This window comes from Muscardinus avellanarius, assembly GCF_963383645.1.
Source record: "Muscardinus avellanarius genome assembly, chromosome: 14".
NCBI lineage: Eukaryota > Metazoa > Chordata > Mammalia > Rodentia > Gliridae > Muscardinus > Muscardinus avellanarius.
Genome location: NC_137800.1, coordinates 56,526,494 through 56,537,649, shown reverse-complemented (window position 1 = coordinate 56,537,649; position 11,156 = coordinate 56,526,494). Strand labels below are relative to the sequence as shown.

Genomic DNA, 11,156 nt, shown 5'->3' with positions numbered 1-11,156 from the left:
GCACCATGAGGCAATCACTATATCCTTGACCCCGTCCTTTGCACGGTGAGTGATGGCTTTTTTATCTCTTGGTGATGAAACACAGCCCTCAGCAGGATGCATTTAAGGCGCAGAGCACATGGTCCAGGCCACAGCTGCAGGACCCAGAAGTGGACCTTGAGGGAGCTCACTGAGGACAAAGAAGCCACTCTTAAAAGCAGCCGCAGCATAATGCTACTAGCAACATTTAAGCTGTGTGCTGGGAGCTCCTACAGACACGTGCGCAACATGAAGGGTGAGTCGGGCAGGGCAGTACAGGTGCTGAGCAGGAGCTCAGGCAGTGTGGTTTGGTGGGGAAAGCGCCGGGTGGGGGAGAGGTCACTCAGGCGCTGGTCCCAGTGGTGCCTCTTGCTGGTAAGGTCTATGGGCATGGGCATGTTTGTCCCTCCTGAACATCCGCACTCCCCCCACCCAGGAACTGGGATGAATCCTGCCCCAATTTTTATTTTTTGGTACTGAGTTCAACCCCCAATTAAACTCAGGTTTGGAACCCAGAGGCATTCTACCTCCAAGCTACACCCACAGGCCTATTCTTTATTCTGAAACAGGGTCTCATTGAATTGCAAAGAGCTTCACTAAGTAGCTGAGGCTGTCTGCTGAGGCTGTCTGTGGATCCTCCTGTCTCAACCTCCCAAATGCTGGGATTACAGGCCAGTGATACGCCGCCTAGCTGGCTCAGATTCTTTTTTTTTTTTCCTTTTTTTTTTTTTTTTATGGTACTGTACTGGGGATACAATCCAAGGGCATTCTACCTCCAACCTACACCTCAGCCTAAATAAAGAATAAAATAAATAAAGAATTAGAAAACCTATGTTTTTTTATTAAAGAAAAAAACCCCTATGTTTTTTTTTATTCTTTATTTTGAAACAGGGTCTGAGTTGCAAAGGACCTCATTAAGTAGCTGAGGCTGTCCACGAACCACGATCCTCCTCTCTCAGCCTCCCAAATGCTGGGATTACAAGTGTGCACCACCACACCAGGCTCAGGTTCTTTTTTTTCCCTTCCTTTCTTTCTTTTCTCTTCTTTTCTTTTCTTTTTTTTTTTTTTTTTTGTGGTACTGGCGATGGAACCTAAGGGCACTGTACCTCCAAACTATACCCCTAGCCCTAGGTTTTAGTCTTTTTTTTTTTTTGAAACAGGGTCTGAGTTGTGAATGGCCTCGCTAAGTAGCAGACTTTTTTTTTGCGGGTCTGGTGATGGAACCTAGGGGCATTGGACCCCTGATTTTTATTCTTTATTTTGAAACAGGGTCTCAGTAAGTACAGAGGGCCTAAATAGCTGAGGATGTCCTCGGACCTTGAACCTCCTGGGAACACAAGTATAATCCACCACTCTGGCTTTTTTTTTTTTTTTTTTTTTTTTGTGGTACTGGGGGTTGAACCCAGAGGCTTTCTACCTCCAAGCTATACTCCCAGGCCTATTTTTATATTTTATTTGGAAACAGGGTCTCACTAAGTTGCTGAGAGCCTCACTAAGTAGCTGAGGCTGGCTTTAAACCTGTGTGATCCTCCTGTCTCAGCCTCCCAAGTCCGGGGATTACAAGTGTGCACCACCACACCCGGCTCTGGCTTTTTTTATTCCTTATTTTGAAACAAGATCTCACTAAGTTGCAGAGTTTCTCACTAAGTAGCTGAGGTTGGCCTTGAACCTGTGATTCTCCTGTCTCAGCCTCCCAAGTACTGAAATTACAAGTGTGCTCCACCTACAATCTTTTTATTTTTATTTATTTTTATTTATTTATTTTTTTTGCGGTACTAGGGATGGAACCAAGGAGTATTCTACCTTCAAGCTACACCCCGAGACCTATTTTTTCTTTATTTTTATTAAAAAATTTTTTTTTTGGTGGTACTGGGATGGAACCCAGGGGCTTTCTACCTCTGGGATACATTCCCAGACCTATTTTTATATTTTTTATTAGAAACAGGGTCTCACTAAGTTGCTGAGAGCCTAAGTAGCTGAAGCTGGCTTCAAACCTGTGTGATCCTCCTGTCTTAGCCTCCCAAGTACTGGGATTACAAGTGTGTGCCACCATGCCTGGCTTTATTCTTTATTTTTTTGAAACAGGGTCTCCCTGAGTTTCAAAGGGCCTCACTAAGTAGCTGAGACTATATGTGAACCACGATCCTCCTGTCTCAGACTCCTAAATGCTAGGATTACAATCCTGCACCAACACCCCGGCTTTCCAATCCTTTTTAAAATTATTTATTTTTGAACCCGGGGCATCTACTTCTGAGTTACACCCCTAGGCTGACTATATTCTTATTTGCAGTACTGGAGATTGGACCCAGGGGCGTTCTACCTCTGAGCTATACTCCCCAACTCTATTTTTATTTATTTATTTTTTGAAATAGTGCCTCACTAAATAGCTGAGGCTGACCGCGATCCTCGTCTCAGCCTCCCAAGTACTGGGATTACAAGTGTACGCCACCATTCCTGGTTTTGAACTATTCTTGCCTCTGTTTAATTTCAGGGCTGGATACAGCTTGTACCAAGGGTACAGGCAAGTCTGAACCACAGTGATAGAGGCAGAAATAAGTCTTGACTCCAGTGAGCAGTGTTGGCAAGTCAAGACATTGGCAGGGAAGAAGATGGGGAAAAGACCTTAGAAGACAAGGCAGAGAGCAAAATGAGGAGGGCAGAGGAGTCTTATTTTATATCCATGAAGAGACCGAGACCATTATGGGCCACTTTTGAGGGGCTCATTAGGACCCAAAGTCTATTTTAGGGGAAAAGGAGGGGGTCCTGGATTTTGAACCCAGAGGCATTCTACTTTTGAGGTACAATTCCAGTCGTGTGTGTGTGTGTGTGTGTGTGTGTGTGTGTGTGTGTGTGTGTTACTGGGGATGGAACCCAGGGGCATTCTACCTCCAAGCTACACCCCCAACTCTATTTTTTATTCTTTATTTTGAAACAGAGTCTCGCTAAGTTGTGAGGGCCTCACTAAGTAGCTGAGGCTGTCCACAAACCATGATCCTCTGGTCTCAGCCTCCCGAATGCTGGGATTCCAAGTGTGTGCCACCACGCCTGGCGTTGCCAGTCCTCTTTTATATTTTATTTTGAATCAAGGTCTTGCTAGATTGCTGAGACTCTTGCTGGTCTGAAATCTGTGATTGTCCTGTTTCAGCCTCCCAAATACTGGTATTACAGGAGTGCACCATCATGTCTAGCTCCAAAGTCATTTGAGCCAACCTCCTACTGCCATTTAAGGGTAAACAAGCCAGTGTAGATGAACCTTTGCAGTTGCATTGCACTGGGCTGAAGAGGCCTGGGAGCCATACTTTGAAGATCTGTGGCAGGATTAGTGCTGCCTCACTGAAGTGGCAGGACTTACCTGGCTCACAGTCCAGTGACACATGCAGCGGCTCAGCCAGTGAAGGGCACTAGCTGCTGCCCAGCAGAGACCTCAGGGGATAGTTTCTTGCATTTTCCTTCGGTGGCAGGATTTTTTTTGGGGGGGTTGTGAACAAAGCTTCTCCAGCAGGCTCTGGGACAGCACTCGTATGCAGACAGGGCCTGGTCTGCCCATGCCAAAATGGAAGGCAGAGCTGGGTATGGTGGTGCACACTTGTAATCCCCACGCTTGGGAGGCTGAGACAGGAGGATCACACAGGTTCCAAGCCAGCCTCAGCTAGTGAGGTTATCAGCAACTCAGTGAGACCCTGTTTCCAAATAAATTATAAAATAGGGTTGAGGTAGAAATCCCCTAGTTTCTACCCCTAGTAACACACACACACACGCACACGCACGCACACACACATGCAGATTTCTGAGCCCCAGAAGTCCCTGGTGTAGTATAACAAGCACCGAACTAGGAATTGCACATGTGGCCCTTGTTCAGGTCTCTTTTAGGAATCTGTGTTCCTGAGCAAGGCCTTTTCCTCCCCAGCCAACTTCCTCATATGCAGTAAGACAAGAGGGTGGAATGGTCCTTTTCTAGGGGCTTTCTAGCTCCTTCACGACACTTTCCTTCCCTCCTTCAGGGCTGAGGCACCAAGCTGTGCTGGCCATTGGCCAGGAGCTGAGCCGCAGGGCACGGGGGGACCCGACCCCTGGTTCGTGGGTCAACCAGGTTCGGCGCCGCAGCTCTCTGCTGGGTAAGTGCTGAGCCTCTGTCAGTGGAGGCCCCCGGGGTGCATGGACACTTGCCGCTGAGGCCCTTTGGCCTACTCCCACTTTGAGAGGGTGATCCCATCCTGGTGTTCCTCAAGACCAGATCCCCTGCCCATCACCTGAGGCTACTGTGTCCAACTTGACTTGAGCATGGTGCCCTATGGCTCTGTGGAGAAGCAAGCAAACCAAGGATCAAAGGGATGCTGGCTGGTGGGAGAGAGAGCATAGCAAGGACACTGTTTCTCCCTGGCTAGGTTCTCGGCTAGAAGAGACTCTCTACAGTGACCAGGAGATGGCCTATATCCAGCAGGGTGAGGAGGCCATGCAGAAGGCCCTGAGCATCCTCAGCAACCAGGAGGGCTGGAAGAAGGAGAACCAGCAGGTAGGGTGGGGATGGAGACACCTGTTGTTCTCCCATTGTTCCCTGTCATCCTCAAGGTGACCTGGGTCACTGTTCTCAGGCTTCCAGCTGCCTGCAAATCGTAAGTAAGCAAGCAGCTTTGAGAACTTTTTTTTTGTGTGTGTGTGTGGTACTGGGGTTCCTGGAAGCCCTTCTTTCTCCGGGCTACACTCCCAGACCTATTTTATTTTTGGAAACAGGGTCTCTTAAGCCAGCACGGCTGGTTTCGAACCTGTGTGATCCTCCTGTCTCCTGCCTCCCAAGTGCGGGGATTACAAGCGTGCGCCACCACGCCCGGCAGGCTACACCTATTTTATTTTGTATTGGGGAACAGAGTCTAAGTTGCTGAGGCTGACTTCAAACCTGTGATCCTCCTGTCTCAGCCTCCCAAGAACTGGGATTACAAGCATGCAACACCACACCTGGCCTAAGAGCTCTTTTCTTAGAATTTATCCTCAGATAATTCCCTTTGCTCAGAAGATTCTTGTTTGAGAAACACTATTCCTATTATTCTTAGCGGCCATCCAAATACTCTGTACAGCCATCCTGCAGACAGTGCAGAGGGCACTTCACTTGCACTAGAGGCCAACATCGGCGTGCCCAAAGGGCCAAAGCCTTCCATGCTACTCAGCCCACACTGGGAATGAGCTTGTGGAGGCAATGTGGGCTCCCTTGCCACAGGTCTGGACAAGAGGCGCTCAAAGCTGTCCAGGCTTTCTGCTCTGGAGCACTGCACCCACACTGGGAGCTAGTAACAAATCTCCTGTTAAAAGGCAATGGTTAAGTCGGGTCTGGTGGCACTCGCTTGTAATCTCAACATTCGGAGGCTGAGACCAGAGGATGGCGGTTTTCGGACAGCCTCAGGTACTTAGTCCCTCTGCAACTTAGTGAGACCCAGTTTCAAAATAAAGAATAAAAAATAGGACAGAGGGTGTAGCTCAGAGGTCGAATCCCCCTGGGTTCCATCCCCAGACCCGCAAAAAAAAAAAAAAAAAAAAAAAAAAGAAAAAAGAAAAAAGAAAAAAAGGCAATGGTTAGCCGGGCATGGTGGCGCATGCTTGTAATCCCAGCGCTTGGGAGGCTGAGACGGGGGATCACACAGGTTCAAAGCCAGCCTCAGCTACTTAGTGAGGCCCTCCGCAACTTAGTGAGACCCTGTTTCCAAATAAAATATAAAATAGGTCTGGGAGTATAGCCCGGAGGTAGAAAAGCCCCTGGGTTCAACCCCCAGTACCATAAAAAAACAAATAAACACCAACAATAACAACAACAAAAACAGAGTCTGGCATGGTGACTCACACTTGTAATTCCAGCACTTGGGAGGCTGAGACAGGAGGATTACAGTTTGTTGACAGCCTCAGCTACTTAGTGAGGCCCTCTGCAACTTAATGAGACTGTTTTATTTATTTATTTTTTGGTGGTACTGGGGTTCCTGGAAACCCTTCTACGTCCGGGCTACACTCCCAGACCTATTTTTTTTTATATTTTAATTTGGAAACAGGGTCTCCTAAGCCAGCATAGCTGGCTTTGAACCTGTGCGATCCTCCTGTCTCCTCCTCCCAAGCGTGGGGATTATAAGCATGCACCACCACCCCCTGGCAGTGAGACCATTTTATTTTATTTTATTTTTTATTTTTTTATTTTTATTTTTTTTGGTGGTACTGGGGTTCCTGGAAACCCTTCTACCTCCGGGCTACACTCCCAGACCTATTTTTTACATTTTTTTTTTTTTAAATTTGGAAACAGGGTCTCCTAAGCCAGTGCGCGCGTCTGGCTTCGAACCTGCGAGATCCTCCTGTCTCTGCCTCCCAAGCGCGGGGATTACAAGCGTGCGCCACCACGCCCGGCAATGAGACCATTTTAAAATAAAGAATAAAAAATAGGACAGAGGCTGTAGCTTGGAGGTCAAATGCCCCTGGGTTCCATCCCCAGACCGCCCCCCCCCCATACAAACACAAAAAGAATAAAAAATAGGGCTGAAGCCAGGCATGGTGGTGCACCCTTGTAATCCCAGCATTCGGGAGGCTGAGACCTGAGGATCGCAGTTCATGGGCAGCCTCAGCTACTTAGTGAGACCCTCTGCAACTCAGTGAGACCTGGTTTCAAAATAAGAACAAAAAATAGGGCAGGGGCTGGAGCTCGGAGGTTGAATGCCCCTGGGTTCCATCCCCAAACCAGAAAAAAAAAAAAATAGGGCTGAGGATGTAGCTTGGAGGTAGAGTGCCCCTGGTTTCCACCCCTAGTACTGCAAAAACAAAACAAACAAACAAAAAACCCTGGGATCTAGGCCTAGCATTATTCTTAGCTACAGGTTAACCTCTCTGGCCCCATGTCCTTTCTGGAATGTTGATCTTAAAGGTCCCCCCAATATGCTCTACATATAATTAGCTAGTTATAGACCTACTCCCAGGTTGCTTTTCAGTTTTGTTTTTTTTTTTGTTGTTGTTGTTTTTTGTTTTTTTGCGGTACTGAGGATGGAAGCCAGGGACATTCTACCTCCAAACTGCACCCCATCCCTATTTTTTTATTCTTTATTTTGAAACAGGGTCTCACTGAGTTGCAAAGGGCCTAAGTAGCTGAGGCTGTCCTAGAACCACGATCCTGTCTCAGCCTCCCCAATGCTGGGATTACAAGCCTACACCACCAAGCCCTACACACCAAGCCCTGCTTAGAATCTTTGTATTTCTTCTCTCTCTCTCTCTCTCTCTTTTTTTTTTTTTTTTCTTGCAGTACTGGGGATGGAACCCAGGGGCATTGTACCTCTGAACTACACCCCCAGCCCTAGTGTTTATTCTTTTTATTTTTTGAAACAGGGTCTCACTGAGTTGCGAAGGGCCTCGTTAAGTAGTTGAGGCTATCCGAGAAAAGTGATCCTCTGGTCTCCACTTCCCAAATGCTGGGATTACAAGCATGTGCAACCATGCCCAGTGAATCTTTGTACTTCTAAAGACAAACTTGAGGCTTTTCAGCTGAACCCATCCACTCAACCTATTTGTGTGTGTGTGTGTGTGTGTGTGTGTGTGTGTGGTACTAGGAGTGGAACTCAGAGGCTTTCTACCTCTGGGCTATACTCCCAGACCTATTTTTATATTTTTATTTGGAAACAGGGTCTCACTAAGTTGTTGAGGTCCTCACTAAATAGCTGAGGCTGGCCTTGAAGCTGTGCGATCCTCCTGTCTCAGCCTCCCAAGTGCGGGGATTATAAGCGTGCGCCACCACGCCTGGCTTACCACTCAACCTATTTTCACCACCAAGAAAAAGGACCTGAGGTGGGCAGGCCACCTCCAGTCTTCAGCAGCTGTCCAAGGCTTGTGGCAGCAACGGTCACCACTCTTTCCTAACCAGATAGGTTCCAGGTGTCCTCGTGTTCAGCTCGGACTTCCCTTTGCTGGTTCTCTCCCTAGCTTGCCTGGTATCACCCAAAGCCTAGGCTAGGAATATTTTTATCTCATCTCTACTTCCTTTCTTTCCCTGATAGGCAAATGGGGACGAGGTACTGAGCAAGGTAGTCCCAGACATTGGCAAGGTGTTCCGGCTGGAGGTGGTGGTGGACCAGCCCATGGAGCGGCTCTATGAGGAGCTTGTGGAACGCATGGAGGAGATGGGAGACTGGAACCCAAACGTCAAGGAGATCAAGGTGAGGAAAGCCTAGGTGCAAGTGGCACAGACCCAAGAAGGCCAGTCTGAAAGGTGGGTCAAAGGGGCCCCAAGCCAGGGTGGTGCTCAGCCCTAGCACCGGCTGCTCAGTGACTCGGGTTTCTTTGTGGCTTGGTAGGTCCTACAGAAGATTGGAAAAGACACACTCATCACCCACGAGCTGGCTGCAGAAGCAGGAGGAAACCTTGTGGGGCCACGTGACTTCGTGAGTGTGCGCTGTGCCAGGCGCCGAGGCTCCACCTGTATATTGGCTGGCATGGCAACACACTTTGGGGAGATGCCTGAGCAGAAAGGTATCATCAGGTAATACTGGCAGTAGCTTCAGAATTCTTTTCTTCTTTTTGGTACTGGGGATTGAACCCAGGGGTATTCTATCTCTGAGCTATACCTCCAGCCCTTGTTTTGAAGCAGGGTCTAAGTTTCTGAGTCTTGTTACATTGCTGAGCCTGTCTTTGAACCTGCAATCCTCCTCTCTCAGCCTCTCAAGTTATAGGTTTGCAAGTGGGCACTACTGCGTCCAGTAAAATTCCCTTCTTTTAACTTAGGCCTGTAGGCCTGCCTCTACCCATGTGTGACGGTCTGAATCCCCGCTCCAAATCAATCTTCAGTCCCCACACTGAACTTCCTTTTACAAAAGATGGTTCTAATTTTCCAAAGTAAGGAAAAAAGACAAGAGTGACCAGCATGTCCTTATGTTCCCCAAAAGTTTCAGAACTTTACTAACTTTCCAAAGCAAGGGGAGAGTTGATAGCTACTTGTTCCAATGAGCTGGTAACCAAGCCAACAGCCAGACAGGCCAAGAGTACCTCCTAGAAGCAGGGCTCATATTTCTAGGAGAGAAGTGACTTGACTTCCTGACCTGGCTTGTCTTCATTTTTCAGAGCTGAGCATGGCCCCACCTGCATGGTGCTTCATCCACTGGCTGGAAGGCCCTCAAAGACTAAACTCACCTGGCTGCTCAGTATCGACCTCAAGGTGAGGGTGCAGGCTCAGAGTCCACGGGAATAAGAATGGGCTCTTCCTTCCCATACATGATAGCATCACAGGCTGCTGGACAGGGAAAAGATATAAGTGATGGCCTAATTGTTATCCCATTTCCAAAACCAGTAATGGCTCCATCTTACCTCTCATACCAAATTTCAGCGCCATAGTTGTGTGTGTGTGTGTGTGTGTGTGTGTGTGTGTGTGTGTGTGTGTGTGGTATTGGGGATTGAACCCAGGGAGGTTCTATGTCTAAGTTACGCCCCAGCCTTTTTTGTTTAGGTACTAGCTATACCCACAGCCCTATTTATTTGTTTCAAAACAGGGTCTCCTTAGGGTGCTGACAGTTCAAGTTGCTGAGGCTGGCTTGAAACCCATGATCCTCCTGTCTCAGCCTCCCAAGCATTGTGATTACAGGCATATACCAACATGCCTAGCCATACCCCAGCCTTTATTTTTTTGTGGGACTGGGGATGGAACCCAGGGTCATTCTACCTCTGAGCTGTATCTCCAGTCCTACTGTATTATTAATTTTGAAACAGGGTCTTACTAAGTTGCAGAGGGCCTCACTAAATAGCTGAGGCTGGTCACAAACCTGTGATTCTCCTGTCTCAGCCTCCCAAGTACTGGAATTACAAGCATGTGCCACCACACCCCACTTACCCCAGCCTTTTTATTTTGGAATAAGATCTCACTATGTGCTGGCCTAGAACCTGCAATCCTCCTGTTTTAACAAATACTGGAATTATAGGCATGCACTGGGAGTATAGTTATTTTATTTATTATTTGCAGTACTAAGGATGGAACCCAGGGGCATTCTACCTTTGAGCTACATCCCTAGCCCTATTTTTTATTCTTTATTTTGAAACAGGGTCTCACTGAGTTGCAAAGGGCCTAAGTAGCTGAGGCTGTCTGCAAACCTCGATCCTCCTGTCTCAGCCTCCAAAATGCTGGAATTACAAGTGTGCAACACCGTGCCCTGGCAGTATCATTTTAGAAAGAAGGAAATTTGGAGCCAGGTGTGGTGGCGCATGGTTGTAATCCCAGTACTCGGGAGGCTGAGACAGGAGGATCGCAGAGGTTCAAAGCCAGCCTCAGCTACTTAGTGTGGCTCTCAGCAATTTAGTGAGACCCTGTTTCCAAATAAAATATAAAATAGGTCTGGGAATGCTGCCCTGAGGTAGAAAGCCTCTGGGTTCCATCCCAGTACTAGGGGGGAAAAAAAAAAGCGGGGGTGGAGGGGCTGGAGGTGTAGCTTGAAGGTAGAATGCCCCTGGGTTCATTTAGGCCCAGAGATCTCAAGTATGAGAAAGGTGATAGGAATATAAACTGCTTGGGGTCACACAGCTGGGAAGACAGGAATTTTGTCTGGGCAGCAAAGCAGCCTAGCCCTTGTCTGGGCCAACTCCAAGGTTGTACCTATAGAGTTGGAAGGCCAAGCCCATGTCTGTGACAGGGTGCAAAGGTATGAGAGCAGTGCATTACCCTTAGAGTGCAAAATTCTATCTTCTCCAGGGATGGCTGCCAAAGACTATCATCAACCAGGTCTTATCACAGACCCAAATGGATTTTGCCAAGCACCTGCGCAAGCGTCTGGAGTCCAGCCCGGCCTCTGAAGTGAGGTGTTAAGCAGCAGTCTACTGTTCCCAACTGCCCACACAACAGGAAAACTCCTGCTAGAAGCCTCCAAGTCTGTTTAAGATCTTCACCTGGCAACAACAGAGGGGCTGGTCGTGTTTAGAGTATGACATCAGGACTCAGACTGGTAAAAGTTTTAGTACCAAGAAAATAGAGATGAGGTTCTTAGATAAAGCAGAGACTTGTAACACCATTCACTGTTTAGTCATGAAATGAAGATAAAGGCTAAGATACTTGTTTAGCTTTCTTCTGGACCCTTACATGTTCATCTAAAAAACCTGTAAAGACCTAGTGCTTAGCTGGGCGTGGTGGGGCATACTTGTAATCCCAG

The 11,156-nt window shown here is 47.8% G+C and overlaps 1 protein-coding gene across 1 annotated transcript; it reads left to right on the top strand.

Annotated features, from left to right (window-relative positions):
- Positions 1 to 210: 210 nt before the first annotated feature.
- On the top strand, positions 211 to 10,816 carry STAR (steroidogenic acute regulatory protein; the record flags this gene model as incomplete). The annotated part of the gene is made up of 7 exons (XM_080710137.1): positions 211 to 274; positions 4,020 to 4,133; positions 4,404 to 4,531; positions 8,028 to 8,186; positions 8,325 to 8,509; positions 9,088 to 9,181; positions 10,703 to 10,816. 7 exons carry the CDS (start codon positions 211 to 213, stop codon positions 10,814 to 10,816), a joined length of 858 nt encoding a protein of 285 aa, XP_080566263.1.
- Positions 10,817 to 11,156: the final 340 nt, after the last annotated feature.